This window comes from Pan paniscus, chromosome 10 (assembly GCF_029289425.2).
Source record: "Pan paniscus chromosome 10, NHGRI_mPanPan1-v2.0_pri, whole genome shotgun sequence".
Classification (NCBI taxonomy): domain Eukaryota; kingdom Metazoa; phylum Chordata; class Mammalia; order Primates; family Hominidae; genus Pan; species Pan paniscus.
The window spans coordinates 29879089-29895920 of record NC_073259.2 but is presented as its reverse complement, the minus strand read 5'-3'; the positions used below and the strand labels follow the sequence as shown (position 1 = coordinate 29895920).

General features: G+C 36.4%; 1 protein-coding gene across 1 annotated transcript in view; it reads left to right on the top strand.

Annotated features, from left to right (window-relative positions):
- Positions 1-16832, top strand: part of TBK1 (TANK binding kinase 1) — a 50636-nt gene that overhangs the window by 19629 nt on the left and 14175 nt on the right. Inside the window, exons 6-11 of the mRNA XM_034935515.2 lie at positions 3170-3330; positions 8934-9044; positions 10764-10943; positions 13213-13409; positions 14364-14422; positions 14835-14926. Coding sequence (XP_034791406.2) covers positions 3170-3330; positions 8934-9044; positions 10764-10943; positions 13213-13409; positions 14364-14422; positions 14835-14926 — 800 coding nt within the window. The remainder of the gene's footprint in view (positions 1-3169; positions 3331-8933; positions 9045-10763; positions 10944-13212; positions 13410-14363; positions 14423-14834; positions 14927-16832) is intronic.

Genomic DNA, 16832 nt, shown 5'->3' with positions numbered 1-16832 from the left:
TCTACATTTAACTGGAAACTTCCCTCATTTTGAAGCACCCAGGAACTACAACCCAGATGTTAAATTCTCTCTCTTTTGTATGTTAAAGTCCAAAGAAAACATTCTTCTACTGTTTTTTGTTTTTGTTGTTGTTATTGTGACAGAGTCTCAATCTGTTGCCCAGGCTGGAGTGCAGTGGCATAATCTCAGCTCACTCAAGCTCCACCTCCCAGGTTCAGGTGATTCTTATGTGCCAGCCTCCTAGATAGCTGGGGTTACAGGTGCACACCACCACACCTGGCTAATATTTTTGTGTCTATATATATATATGTATACTTTTGAGACAGAGTCTCACTCTGTTGCCCAGGCTGGAGTGTAGTGGTGCCATCCTAGCTCACTGCAACCTCCACCTCCTGGATTCAAGCAATTCTCCTGCCTCAGCTTCCCAAGTAGCTGGGATTACAGGTGTGTGCCACTACACCCAGCTAATTTTTGTATTTTTAGTAGAGATGAGGTTTCACCATGTTGGCCAGGCTAGTCTCAAACTCCTGACCTCAAGCGATCCACCCACCTTGGCCTCCCAAAGTGCTGGGATTACAGGATGTGAGCCACCACACCCTGTCTCTTCTACTGTTTTTAATATGATGGATATCATCTCAGTAATATAATCCTGAAAACCTTGGAGTAGCTTTATCCTTATGCTCTTCTTCCAGATGCAATAGCCCAGGCCCAGTAACACCAAGCCAGTAACACATCGGGACAGAGCCAGTGGGCACAAATGTGTCAGACCAGCATGTGTCAAGCCACCCCAAGTTAATCACTCCCAGGGAATAGCTTCCAGCTGTACCAATTAGGCAGTATATTATTGCACCGTGTGAGGAGGTCCGTCTTTGTCTCCTTCTGGAATCACTGTGTCCCCTCTTCCCAGGAGGCTTTATATTCCAGAAGGCATCAGACATATCCAGGTACTTTTGGCATGACACTATTTACACACTAAGTACCAGCTGCTAGGTCAAAGGTTTGGCAATCACTTCTTTGGACAATAATCACTTTATGTGCTGTGCTACAGAACCAGCAAAGCCACTGAGATCCCATATATCTAGTAGGCATATGTTTGGACACTCACGTCAATACCCAGGTCTTATACTTGTCTGCATTCTGATTTCTCATTAAAATGTATTTCTCAAAAGAGTCTTTTTCCCACCCCCATCTCCAGCACCCCCCACCACCCCGACCCTCAGAAATCAGAGATTGTGATCCTTTGGGAGTGAGAGTCACAGATTGCATCATTTAGAAGCCCCTCCCAGCAGCATTTCCTACACTGGTTCCCAGTTCCCTGGGCCATAGCTAAATCCTACAATGTCATAAGGAATTGTTTTGGTTTGGGATCATTTAGGTGGTAACTCTACTTTGGTCCATACGTACACTTTTCAAGATTTATCTTCCAAAAATCTTCAAGTTGCCAGTGTATAACTTTCATGAAGGCAGATGGCAGGAGGCCATGCTGTGTGTGACCACTGGTTATTCTCTGCAGAACAAAATGTCCATCAGAATATCTGTTAGGTTCTGTGAGCTCCTAAACAATTTCTTAGAAGCTCCATCTGTTCTCAGTGACTATGGTATAGTGCAGAGTGTCCAATCTTTTGGCTTCCCTGGGCTACACTGGAAGAATTGTCTTGGGCCACATATAAAATATGATAGATTATCTTGGGCCACACATAAAATAATGATAGCTGATGAGCTATTTTAAAAAATCACAAAAAACCTCAATGTTTTAAGAAAGTTTATGAATTTGTGTTGGGCCACATTCAAAGCTGTCCTGGGCTACATGTGGCCCACAGGCTGCAGGTTGGACAAGCTTGGTGTAATATGTCCTATGTGTAAGGACGTGTTTTTAATGTCAGTAGATCCCCAGTGAACCCAGTCAAGTTAGTCCTCTGAATTGATTCTAGAGAATTTAATTTCATTAAATTAAATGCGCTTACCCTGACAGATTGCATTTGAGGGATAAGGCAAAGAAATTAAGGCTGCCTGATAGGTTTCGGGTGTGAGCAGCTAGATATGTGGTGGTATTGTTTACTTAAAGTTTAGGAGGAAACAAGTTTAAGTGGGAAGACCAAGAGTCAATTTTGGATATGTTAAGTTTGAGCTGCCTTTTAGATATCGAGAGAACAGTAGGATATATGAATCTGAAGCTCAGGGCCCAAGGTAGTTTTGGAAGTTAAAGCATACATATGATAAATACATTAGGTCTGAATGGGAGATGAGGGAGTAAGGCAGTTATAATAAGCATGGACAGCTGTACTGAGAAGTTTTGCTGTGGTGGGAAGCAGAGAATTGGGTAATTGTTGAAAGGAGTTTTGTGGTCAATTTAGAGATCTTTTAAAATGGGAGATATTAAAGCATGTTTGTAAGCAGAAAGTAATGAATCAGAACAGAGGGAAACATTGCTGCATTAAATAAGTGGGATAATTACAAGAATTGATTTCTGGAATTGGCAAGATGATATGATAGGCTCTACAGCACAGATGGAAAAGTTGGCCATGTATAGGCGCAGTTCCATTGTGACTGGAAAGTAGGCCTGGAAAATGGACACAGATTGGCCAGGTGCAGTGGCTCATGCCTGTAATCCCAGTACTTTGAAAGGCCAAGGCTCTTAAGGTCCTCAAGGATCACTTGAGATCAGGAGTTCAAGACCAGCCTGGCCAACATGGTGAAACCCTGTCTCTACTAAAAATACAAAAATTAGCTAGGCATCATGGCAAGCACTTGTAGTCCCAGCTACTCAGGAGGCTGATGCAGGAGAATCGCTCGAACCCGGGAAGCAGAGGTTGCAGTGAGCCGAGATCAAGCCACTGCACTCCACCCCATCTCAAAAAAAAGAGAAAAAAATAAAACGGACACAGATTCAGGTAGGTTGTATTTGGTAAAGGGCATAAGGGAGTGCTGGTCTGATTCCTTCCATTTCCACATTAAATTATGAAGCAGGGTCATCAAAATTGAGGATCAAAGGAGGTGGTGGTGGAGGTTTGAGGAGGGAGGGGAAGATGTGAAATAGTCTTTTCAGATTGGGAAAGTGAAGTTATTAGGAAAACAAAATAGAATTTCTAAGCATTATTGAGTATCCATTTGTTTGTATAATGAAATGGGTCACAGGTTCATGATTTTTTTCTTTTTTTTTTAATCTTAGCACCCTGATATGTATGAGAGAGCAGTGCTAAGAAAAGATCATCAGAAGAAATATGGAGCAACAGTTGATCTTTGGAGCATTGGGGTAACATTTTACCATGCAGCTACTGGATCACTGCCATTTAGACCCTTTGAAGGGCCTCGTAGGAATAAAGAAGTGATGTAAGTGGTTTCCCGATCTAAAATCAGAGAAGCATTTAAAAAATGATTTCTGTCTTGGTTCATCTTATTGTTAGTGGTTTATGCTAATAAAAATTGATTTAACAATCATTTCTGATATTTTAAGCTACCTGGTTTTTAAAAAGAATGCAGCCTTATAAAAGTTTGCATAATTTTATGTTTAAGATATTTATGTTTAAATATCTTATATACACAGTATAAATGGTATTCAGTCTTTGGCCCATCATTAAAAATGTACTGCTTTCTAGACTTTATTTCAGCACACTGTTTATTTCACTCTGCATACTTGTCAGCACTTTCCTCCCATACAACTGAAAAAAAATACATAGCTCTGTGGAGTATTAGAATCATTACCAGATCTAAAACAAACATCAGTCTTACCCTAAAGTGAACTGATTCCTTTTACCATTTAAAAAACAACATTTTGGGCCAGGCGCGGTGGCTCACGCCTGTAATCCCAGCACTTTGGGAGGCTGAGGGAGGAGGATAGCTTGAGCCTAGGAGTTCCAAGACTAGCCTGAGCAACAGTGAGACCCTGTCTCTACAAAAAAATACAAACATTAGCCAGGGGTGGTGGTATGCTCCCATAGTCCCAGCTACTCAGGAGGCTGAGGTGGTAGGATCACCTGATCCCGGGAGATTGAGGCTGCTGTGAACTGTGATTGCACCACGGCACTCCAGCCTGGGCGACAGAGTGAGACCCTGTCTCTAAATAAATAAATGAAAGAAAATTAAAAATAACATTTTGGCAGTAATGTAACATTAAACTTTTTTTTCCAGTGTTGCAGATTTGGGCCAGACACTTGATATGTTTTACTAGTATAATGTATACACATTTATGTATTGTCACAATTTTTTTTTAATTTCCATTTTTATTTTAGATTCAGAGGGTATGTGTGAAGGTTTAGTTAAAAGGGTATATTGTGTAGTGCTGAGGTTTGGACTTTTATTGATCCTATCACCCAGATAGTGAACGTGGTACCGAATAAGAAGTGTTCAGCCCTTGTCTCCCTCCCTCCCTACTTTTGGAGTCCTCAGTGTCTGTTGTTTCCATCTTTGTGTCCATCTTTGATGCATTAAATAAGTGGGATAATTACAAGAATTGATTTCTGGGATTGGTGAGACAATATGATGGGCTCCACAGCACAGATGGAAAAGTTGTGAACGCAAGATTTAGCTCTCATTTATAAGTGAGAACATAACAGTATTTGGTTTTTTGTTTCTGCATTAGTTCACTTAGGATAAAGGTCTCCAGCTGCATCCATGTTGCTGCAAAGGATATGATTTCATTCTTTTTTATGGCTGCATAGTATTCTACAGTGTATATGTACCACATTTTTGTTATCCAGTCTGCCATTGATGGGAACCTAGATTGATTCTATGTGTTTGCTATCGTGAATACTGCTGGGATAAACATACAAGCGCATGTCTTTTTAGGTAGGATGATTTATTTTTCTTTGGTTATATACCCAGCAATGGGATTGCTGGGTCAAATGATAGTTCTATTTTTAGTTATTTGAGAACTCCAAGCTGCTTTTCATAGGGGCTGAACTAATTTGCATTCCCACCAATAGTGTATAATTATTTCCTTTTCTCCACAACCTCACCAGCATCTGTTACTTTTTTTTATTTTTTTATAGCCATTCTGACTGGCGTGAGATGGTATCTCATTGCAGTTTTGATTTGCATCTCTTTGATGATTAGTGGTTTTTTCATGTTTGTTGGCAGCTTGCGTAGTCTTTTTTTTTTTTTTTTTTTGAGATGGAGTCTCGCTCTGTTGCCCAGGCTGGAGTGCAGTGGTGCAATCTCAGCTCACTGCAAGCTCCACCTCCCGGGTTCACGCTATTCTCCTGCCTCAGCCTCCTGAGTAGCTGAGACTACAGGCACGTGCCACCACACCCGGCTAATTTTTTGTATTTTTTAGTAGAGACGGGGTTTCACCATGTTAGCAAGGATGGTCTCGATCTCCTGACCTCGTGATCCACCCGCCTCGGCCTCCCAAAGTGCTAGGATTACAAGCGTGAGCCACCACACCCGGCGCATAGTCTTCTTTTGAGGAGAGTGTATTCATGTCCTTTGCTCACTTTTTAATGGGAATGTTTGTTTTTTTCTTTTTGATTGTTTAAGTTCCTTATAGATTCTGGATGTTAGTCCTTTGTCAAATGCATAGTTTACAAATAATTTCTCCCATTCTATAGGTTGTCTGTTTATTCTGTTGAGAGTTCTTTTTGCTGTGCCAAAGCTCTTTAGTTTAATTAAGTCTCCTTTGTCTATTTTTTATTTTGTTGCATTTGATTTTGGGGTATTCATCATGAATTATTTGCCTAACACAATGTATAGAAGAGTATGTCCTATATTTTCTTCTAGAATTTTTGTAGTTTGAGGTCTTACATTTAAGTCTTTAATTCATCTTGAGTTAATTTTTGTATATGGTAAGAGGTAGGGGTCTAGTTTTATTCTGCATGTGGTTAGCTAGTTTTCCCAGCACCATTTATCGAATAGGGTATCCTTTCCCCCATTGTTTATTTTTGTCAACTTTGTCAAAGATATGTTGGTTGTAGATGTATGGCTTTATTTTAGGAGTCTCTATTCTGTTCCATCAGTCTGTGTATCTGTTTTTGTACCAGTACCATGCTGTTTTGGTTACCGTAGCTCTGCAGTATAGTTTGAAGTCAGGTAATATGATGCCTTCAGCTTTGTTCTTTTTGCTTAAGATTGCCTTGGCTATTCAGGCTCTGTTTTTGTTCCATATGAATTTAGAATAGTTTTTTCTAATTCTGTGAAAAATAACTGATAATTTGATAAGAATAACATTGATTCTGTAGATCGCTCTGCGCAGTATGGATATTTTAATGATATTGATTCTTCCAACCCATGCGCATGGAATGCTTTTCCATTTGTTGTGTCATTTATGATTTCTTTCAGCAGTGTTAGTTCTTGTAGTCATCTTTCAACTCCTCAGTTAAGTGTATTCCTAGGTATTTTTGTGTCTGTGTGTGGCTATGATAAATGGGATTGCGTTCTTGATAAAGTCTCAGCTTTGTCCGTGTATAGAAATGCTACTGATTGTTCTACATTTATTTTGTGTCCTGAGATTTGGCTGAAATTATTTATCAGGTCTAGGAGTCTTTTGGCAAAATCTTTAGGGTTTTCTAGGTTTAGAATCATATTGTCAGTGAAGAGAGATAATTTGACTACCTGTTTTCCTATTTGAATGCCTTTTATTTTTGTCTTACCTGATTGCTCTGGCTGAGACTTCTAGTACTATGTTGAGTAGGAGTGGTAAGAGTGGGCATCCTTGTCTTGTCTCAGTTCTTAAGGGGAATTGCCCATTCAGAATGATGTTGGCTATTGGTTTGTCATAGATGGCTCTTATTATTTTGAGATATGTTCCTTCTATGCCTAGTATGTATTGCCATAATTATTATGAAATAATTACTGTGTATAAAGTCATTTTTTGTAAGCCAAGGAAGAGATGGATTTCTAGATGTGAAATTAATTATAAAAATAATCCATAATTGACCACACTTCTTTTTATTTTAAAAGACATTAGTGAATAACCTTGTTTCATGAGAAGGCCAGACCACATACACATAAAACTATGATGTGAAGAATATTGAGTTTAGTGAATGGATAACAACCACTGACAGCCTAACCTGTCCAACCATTCTTTTAGGTCTTAACATATTTCTCAGACCTTTATATATTTGGCCCTATCTTTTGTTTTGTTTGTTTTGTTTTTTTGAGACAGTCTCACTCTGTTGCCCATGCAGGAGTGCGATGGCCTGATCTCAGCTCACTGCAACCTGTACCTCCCAGGTTCAAGCAATCCTCCTGCCTCAGCCTCCCGAATAGCTGGGATTACAGGCACCCACCACCATGCCCGGCTAATTTTTGTATTTTTAGTAGAGATGGGTTTCACCACGTTGCCTAGGCTGGTCTTGAACTCCTGGCCTCAAGTGATCTGCCCCCCGCCTTGGTCTCCCAAAGTGCTGGCATTACAGGCATGAGCCACCGCACCCAGCCTGGCCCTATCTTTTATGAAGCAAACCTGACTTAAAGTAATAATCACAACTGTAAAAATATAATTATCTAATCTCTTCTCAAAAAATTGAGGGAGAAGCATGTTTTTCCTTTTGTTGGTTGGAGGAAGTAAAACAAATTCAGATGGTACAATTACTTTTTCTATAACTTGGGTATTTAAGTGTTTTCCAGCAAGGACAGTGTACATATTTATGGGAAAAAGACACCTATTTAACTGTACTGATGATTTTGGCATAGCATCCTATTGAGCCTGCTTTATGTCATTGCCCTTTTAATGAAATCTCTTCATTAATAAAAACTGATAATTTGTGTTTTTCTCATTACACATAAATTGTGCCTAACAGTTAATCATACTTTTTTCATCCTAGATAGTATCAGCCTTTAAAGCAATGTCAGCATTTCTTGCTGCCCTAAAAATGGTTTAAATAAAAGTGTGTGCTGCTCACTAATAAAGGAAACGTGTGACTCATAAGCAGCTAGGAATACCTGATGATTTTATCTGACACCCTTGTGGGCAGATATACCATTAGAAGAATTTTATTTTATTAGCACAGAAACTCAACTTTTTATGAACATTGATGCTAAAGAATGTTCAGAGGTGATTGAAGTACTCAGTAATAATAATTGTTTTACTTTACTAATGAAAGATATATTCATCCAACATTATAGTAGTGCTGATTCCTCAGCATCTCATTTGCATGTTATGAATGTACTTATATGTGGATCTTATCAAAATTAAACTTTTTTAAAACTTGTAAGCATTCCCTTAAGACTTTTGCCATTTATTCTATTCACTTCTCTTTTGCATTAATCCCACACATGTGCACTTACTTCTTAGATAGTTGTCACATGAACACACCTTATTTTTCACATTAATTTCCTCTTTGAAAAATCTCTTAAGGCAGAAATCCTGGCTGCCACTGCTGAGGAAGCAGCAAATGGTCTAAATCAGTTGTGGTGGTTTGTTCTGTTTTTTAAAAAAATAATTAATTTGCTCAAAGCACATTTACTTTAATGTTAAACAAATGTGCTTTTTCCAAAATGTGCAAATGTGTGTTTTCCAATGTGCAAAGAATCTGATACTGTGCTCTATATAGTATAATCTTTTTTGTTTTAAAGAATACTATTCATTCTGCAGAAACTTTAGTTGTGCCTTTGGATAATATGGGTAAGATGGATTATATGCTTTTTTTCATGGTCTAGAGACATTCTGTGACACAACTTATTTTGTGTTTGCTCAGTTTTTTCAGATGGAAAAATTAATATTTTTGTTGTGAACATCAAGATGCTGTTATAAAGCACTGTGAGATCTCAAATGAAAATTAATTATGGCATATATAAATAACCATACAACCACTATTGTACTTCAGTCAGTCAGATTCAAAATATTTTGATTGTTTTATGGATCCTGTGAGCATCAATCACAAAGTTTCATCTAGTAGATAATTGTAGGTGCAATTGAGGAAATACTTTTGCAAAGCCCATTAATAAGTCATGCAAAAATGAACTGCTTATTTTATTCTGCTTTTGTTCCTCCCAAGGTATAAAATAATTACAGGAAAGCCTTCTGGTGCAATATCTGGAGTACAGAAAGCAGAAAATGGACCAATTGACTGGAGTGGAGACATGCCTGTTTCTTGCAGTCTTTCTCGGTAAGTATGGTGTACCTAATTCTCATCTTTTGCACTTTGGTGTTTGAAATCTTTGTTGCCTAAAACCACAGATACTCAAATACTGAAGTGTAGTTTGATTTTATTTTAATTAGATATTGTCAAAGCATGTGCTTTGATAAATGATTTTTGTCTTTGTGGTGGTGAAAAGATTTATTCTCTGCTATATGAATAATTTCCCCAGATCTTCATTAGGACACAGGGCATACATTTTTGAGATTGGTAATCACTGGTCTTGGAATTCTTCCCAGTGTAGGGATCATGCTCAGGACCTTAGTATCTTTTGTAATGACCTCCATATTGATGGATAACAAATAGTGGATTAGATATGAGTAAATTTCTCAACTGGAGTTGTAAAAAGCAAACAATGAAGAGATTTAGTATTATCTTCATTTTAAAAAATTCAAATTATTCAAAGGGTGAGAAATAATAGTTTTTTGTACTTTTTAGCATTTCAAATGTTCATATGGGTCTTGTTTAATGTCACAGACAGAAATCAAAAAAATTATATTGTCATTTAAGAATCCTGTTACCACAAAGAAAGAATTAAGGTAAAAGAAATTAAAAGTAGAAAGTAAATTATTTTGTATTTCACTCTGGAAACAAAGCCAAGACATGCATCGGTATTTAGTATCTGTGATTACTGAATTAGCTTCCATTTTTCTTGAGTGTGGTAGTTATATAATCCTTAATTGGACACAAGTTATGAATTAGTGGCTTAACACCTGTTTTAAGTTGTGGGTGCTTTTTGTATGACTTTAAATAAATAAATATATATAACAAGCTAATAAAATATCACTTATCATTTTATATGTTGGGTTCTGTGAAAATTCATTTAAACCAAGAGTTCCAATGCTGAAATCATTTTCAAAAACCACTATTGTTAACAGTTTTGTGTGTGTGTTATTTTAAAAAGTTTCCAAAATGAAATTGTCATGTAACTAGATTACTAAGAGAAATTCATTGTGTTGGAGAGTAGAAATTTAATATTATAACTGTGATTTGTGTTAAATTTTTATTTAGGAAATACTCATTTTGGGGATCTCAGGCAAAACTGATAAAGTGTAAAGGGCTCAGAAAATGAACACTTGCTGGTAAATAATTATATTGCCAAAACTCAGAATCAAAAAAATCTGATGATCTGAACTGCAGCGTATTTCTGGAGGGTAACAGGCATTATCTATCGAATCAGTCTTTAGCATACCAAGTTATAAATTCTTTGAGAAAAATTGCTTAGATGCCAGAAAGTATATTATATAATTTTCTTGTTTTAAATAGTAAGAACTCTAAGTACTACAAATCAGCCGTGAAAACAACTACCAGAAATGTAATGGGTCTTGGCACGGTGGCATACACCTATAATCCCACCTGCTCAGGAAGCTGAGACAGGATACTTGAGCCCCAGAGTTTGAGACTGCAATGCATAAAGCATCTGTGAATAGCTGCTGCACTTCAACCTGGGCAACATAACAAGACCCCATTTCTAGAAGAAAAAAAGCTATAATTCCTTATTCATTGATGAGTGGCATTAAATGAAGGTTACCTAGCTTTCTGAAAAGTTGACAGATTTTAAATTTTTTAAATTAATCTAATATAGTAATAATGACAGTTCCTTTGATTTGCTGGTAAATACTATGATTTTTTAACCTAGACAGAATATGATATATTCACTCTTCAAGTAACTTTTCAATACTATTTTAGGGGTCTTCAGGTTCTACTTACCCCTGTTCTTGCAAACATCCTTGAAGCAGATCAGGAAAAGTGTTGGGGTTTTGACCAGTTTTTTGCAGAAACTAGTGATATACTTCACCGAATGGTAATTCATATTTTTTCGCTACAACAAATGACAGCTCATAAGATTTATATTCATAGCTATAATACGTAAGTATCTCTATTTTCTTCTTATATCAACATGTTCTGTTATATAATATTTTCCTAAGTTAGGAAAAGAAATAGAAAAGATGCCTCAGCTTCACCAAAAGTACCCATTTCCCACATGGAAAATTATATTTAAGTGCTTAGTAAATTCCTTTTCACTTATTTTTGGAGTAAAAGGATTGATAATTCTAAAATTTATAGTTAAATTAGCTTGTTTCTTAAACTGTAAGTTTTACAAAAGTACTTTCATTGCTGTGCCTTCTTTCAAGTTACATAATCACATAACCACAAATGGCATCTACCAATAAACGAGCCAGGTTTTGCTAAGTGTACTATCCTGCCATGTTAAAATATCAAAGCCTAAGTCTTCATCGTTAGCATGGTTATTTGCCTATGATAACCCTATGCAGATAATATGGTTACTATTAACCATAATAATGGTTAAAGCACCTGGCTCCGGAAAAATAATCAGTGTTTGTTTTATGTAAACAAAAACACATTACACCCATGTGATTAAAAAAAACTACCCATGTGATAAAACTGCATATAAAGTTTTGGTCAATGATGGACCATATATACAACACTGGTTCCGTAAGATTATAATATCATATTTTTACTGTACCTTTTCTATGTTTAGACATGTTCAGATATACAAATACTGTTTCTAATTATGTTACAGCTGCCTGCAGTATTAAGTACAGTAGCATGCTGTACAGGTTTGTAGCCTAGGAGCAGTAGGCTAGCTACCCTATATAGCCTAGGTGTGTAGAAGGCTATACCATGTAGTTTTCTGTAAATATACTCTATGATGTCCACACAATGATGCAGTTTTTAGAACTATTCCCATCATTAAGCAATGCATGACTGTACACATACATATACTTGCATGTAAAACTGGGGAAATTTGAGTAAGTTGAGTGTATCAATGTTAATAGCTGGTTGTGATGCTTTGCTATATGCAGGATGTCACCATTGGGGGAAGCTGGGAGAAGAATATATGGTGTCTCTCTTCATCATTTCTTAGAACTGCATGTGAATCTACAGTGATGTCAATGTTTTGTAAAAAGCTCACCCAGTGTGATTATAGTTAATAATAACTTAATTGTACATTTTAAAATAGCTAAAAAAATATAATTTGATTTTCTGTAACACAAAAGATAAATGCTTGACTGGATGGATACCCCATTCTCCATGGTGTGATTATTATGTATTGCATGTCTGTAACAAAACATCTCATGTACCTCATAAATATATACATTTCCTATGTACACACAAAAATTAAAAACAAAAAATTTTTAAAAGGTCACACAGTGGAGGCTTGTAGAGCCAAATTACAATATTGCTGCTGAAACATTTCTTTTGATGTCATTGATCTATTCATGGGGAAGCTGTCTTTTCCCCCAAAGCATCATTTTGAAAATACCTAGTTTTATTAATGTATTTAACAAACATATAGTCACATAACAAGTGCTGTTCTTGGTTCTTTACATATTTAAGCCATTTAATCCTCACAACAATTCTGTGAAGTGGGTACTGTTATTATTTCCATTTTACTGATGAGGAAACAGTGCAGAGGAGTTAAGTCACTTACGGTTTTATAGGAAGTTAGTGGAAGAGCTGAGATTTGAACCCATGTATCTGATTCAAGTCAGTGCTCTAAACCGCTCTGCTATGTTGGTTCTCTATTTGAAAATATTAATAATCTTGGCCAGGCACAGTGGCTCACACCTGTAATCCCAGCACTTTGGGAGGCCGAGGCAGGTGCATCACTTGAGGCCAGGAGTTCGAAACCAGCCTGGCCAGCATGGCGTAACCCTGTCTCTATTAAAAATACAAAAATCAGCTGCGTGTGGTGGTGCATGCTTGTAATCCCAGCTACTCAGGAGGCTGAGGCACGAGAATCGCTTGAATCCAGGAGGCGGAGGCTGCAGTGAGCCAAGATCATGCCACTGCACTCCATCCTGGGCAACAGAGCGAAACTCTGTCTCACATAAACACACACACACACACACACACACAGAGGAAAGAAAATATTAAGAATCCTGTATATTACACAGGTATCCAAACATAAAAATACTTTAGAATTGCTTACTGTATGGACAGGTTATATGGAATGGAGTTTGTAGTATCCACATTAACAAAGCAAGTTTATATGGACTGGTTATGATATTAGGGATATGAGTTAGAAATGGATGTTGTTGCACTCATTTAAAATATTTTGCCTCTCACTTTATCCCCAGTTATAGTGTCCTTTTGAATTTTTCTCACACAGTGCTACTATATTTCATGAACTGGTATATAAACAAACCAAAATTATTTCTTCAAATCAAGAACTTATCTATGAAGGGCGACGCTTAGTCTTAGAACCTGGAAGGCTGGCACAACATTTCCCTAAAACTACTGAGGAAAACCCTATATTTGTAGTAAGCCGGGAACCTCTGAATACCATAGGATTAATATATGAAAAAAGTAAGTTGGGATTTTTCTTGTCGTTCTTACTAGCCATTAGAAAAATACAGCCAGCCTGGGCAACATAGTGAGACCTTGTCTCTACAAAAAATAAAACAAAAATTAGTGGGGCATGGTGGCTTGCACCTGTAGTCCCAGCTGCATGGGAGGCTGAGGTAGGAGGATCGCTTGAGCCCAAGAGGCAGAGGTTGCAGTAAGCCGAGATTGCACCACTGCACTCCAGCCTGGGAGACAGTGTGGGACCCTGTCTCAAAAACAAAAAAATCCACAAAGTCTGTCATTGTAGAAATGATTGTCATCCTTATAAAGCTGATGATAATATTAGTGTAGAGCTTTCATAAATATTAAAATTTTATAAATTACTATAGTTGAAAGAGAGTAATTGTAAAATTGAAAAAGCCTTGTAGACATGATTTGACTTCAAATATTTTGTTTCCTAAAACGATAAAATCATTTGTCATACGTTTCACTGTAACTCTCTTTAAAAAGTGTTTTGCTAACACTCAAAATTACCTTTTATATCATAAATTTCAGCCAATATTTTTTGTGTGCAGTATGTGTAGAACATTGTGCCAAGCTTTAGAGTCTAAGAAAAATTAGATCTGCATTTTTAGAATCTTTTAAATTACTCATTCTACTGGTAGAAAAAAAAATGGATCACCCAGAATTTTACAGTTTTATTTGAAGGTTGGGATTTGATGTAGATTTAAAGAGAAGCATTGGACTCATTGTGTTGGTGTATATTTAAGGAAAAAATGAAACTCCTTAGAAATATTTGAGGTAATTTGTTAGAGAATGAGCATTATTGTTTGAAGTAGTGTTTTTTTAATCACGAAAACTACATTACAGATTTTGCCACTAATGTTTAATTTAGACATTGTGTTTGCTCTATAAAGGATAAAGTGATTTTTTCAAAAAGTTTTCTTTCTCATTTTATTTTACTTCATATTTCAGTTTCCCTCCCTAAAGTACATCCACGTTATGATTTAGACGGGGATGCTAGCATGGCTAAGGTTAGTATTTAATTTAATTACTATGTAAACATCTGAATTTAATGTATCCTATCAATAGTGGAAGCAATAACATGTATTGTGTCTTCATGTATGTCTATATGACTTAGGAAATTATTCACTTAAATTGATACCCTTTCCAAGTTATTTTGTGGTCTTTCTTTTTTACTTTTTATCCTTTCTTGAATTCATTATATAAGAAAATTCTCTCCATTGAGATAGTGCATGTTTAGATAATGTTAAGGATAACATATTTATTATATTTATATCTATTTTTAACTCTTAGAAATTGGTGGTTTATTGTGTTTTTAATTAACCTGATAAAAATGTGTAAGCTTGAATAATTTTGTGTAAAAGTTTTTCTTACCCTATACCACAATTAGCACCAAATATTGACATTTTATTTCTTTATTAGGCAATAACAGGGGTTGTGTGTTATGCCTGCAGAATTGCCAGTACCTTACTGCTTTATCAGGAATTAATGCGAAAGGGGATACGATGGCTGATGTAAGTAATAGATTGAAATTTTGAAATTGATTTTCATGTAGACCTTGCCCCATCATTGATATTTTCTCTCTTCAAACTAGTTAGGTTAGGTGCTTGATTTTTATTATAATACATTTGTTTCACATTTAGTTTATAAAACATTTAGCAGCTCATTTTTCATGAGTCCTACAATGACCTTGTGAGACAGAACAAATAGTATCTGAATTTTAAAACTTACACCACGCTATAGGATGTGACGGCAAATGCATTTCTTTTCCTAGGACCTTGAGTAGTTGGTTGTCATTTAACTATGTTAGAAGTCTTTGGCTTGTTAGAATTCAGTACAATCTGTACTTTCTAGCATTTAAGTCCTCAAAGTCTTCCTTAATTTCCTACCATTTTCCCAAATGAAGTACACAGTCCTTTTTTATCACACAGTATTTTTTTTTTTTCTTTTTGAGACAGGGTCTCGCTGTCACCCAGGCTGGAGTGCAGTGGCACAATCACAGATCACTGCAGCCTGAAACTCCTGGCCTCAAGTGATCCTACCACCTCACCTTCCCAAGTACCTGGGACTACAGGCATGCCCCACCACACCCAGCTAATTTTTTTTTTTTTTTTTTTTTTTTAGTGATGGGGGTCTAGTTATGTTGCCCAGGCTGGTCTCAAACTCTTGGGCTCAGGCAATCAGCCCGCCTCAGCTGGGATTATAGGCATGAGCCACACCCAGCCTTCACAACATTGAGATATAATTCATATACTATATAACTCATGCATTTAAGCATACAGTTTAATGGTTTTTATTATGTTCAGAGTTGTGCAGCCATCATCACTAATTTTAGAACATTTTCATCACCCCAGAAAGTATCTCTGCATCCATTAGTATTCACTCTCCATTTCCGCCTAAACAGCCCTGCCCTAGGCAACCACTAATATACTGTTTGCCTGTTCCAGACATTTCATATAAATGAAATTACACAATATGAATATATAATCTAACAAGCAATTTAAAAGCTAATTTTTTAAAACTAGATCGCTTAATATAGTTATTCTAGTTCAGAATAACTGGTCATCTAGTTTAAGTAGTTTCTTCCTGAAAGTGACTCTAAGAAATGTAAGATGGATGTAATTTTTACCTGTTTTTTACTTTCATGATTTATAGATGTCATCTTTCCATCTGAAAAAAATGGAAAATACATTATCTCTTTTGGAAATTATGCTTGTTTCTACACATTCAAAGCTTTTGAATTTTGCGTACACATCATGATGGCCTTGTGGCCGACAGATGTTAAGAAGTTTGTTTTCTGCACTCATGTCACTATGTATGTGCCCTTGGACTGTAATGCTTTTGACAGTTTATGTATGCCTACCTCATACCCACCCCGTCTTGCAAAAGTGTGTATGAAGCATTTCATCACTCTTTTTAGGCTCCTTTTTTTTTCTGTTAGCATTATATGAAACCCATAAATTTGTGTTTATCTTTTTCACTGTGTTCACATATCTTAGTTCCTAAGCCTATGCTTTTCTGTTTCCACTAAGAAGCTTCCTTGTTTTTACTGGTTTCTGGAAAAATCTCTGTGTACTAACAGTTTTTATTTTCTCTTATCTATCGTCATTGCTGATCCATGAAGCTTTTATTCCTTTTATTTATTAGTTTATAGTCCAATAAGTCATGAGAAAATAGTTTTAATGTAAACCACTGTTGGCAAACATTTTCTTTAAAGGATCAGTCTAATATTTTAGACTTTGTGAGCTGCATATGGTCTCTTCTTTGTTTTTACAATCTTTAAAAGTGTAATGTTAGCTCATGGGCCATACAAAAAGCAGGCCTCAAGTCTTAGTTTGTTGATCCCTGATGTAGATCAAAAGCCCTTCAATTATATATTTCTTACTGTGTCATCCTTCTTCAGATGACATCACAAGTTGA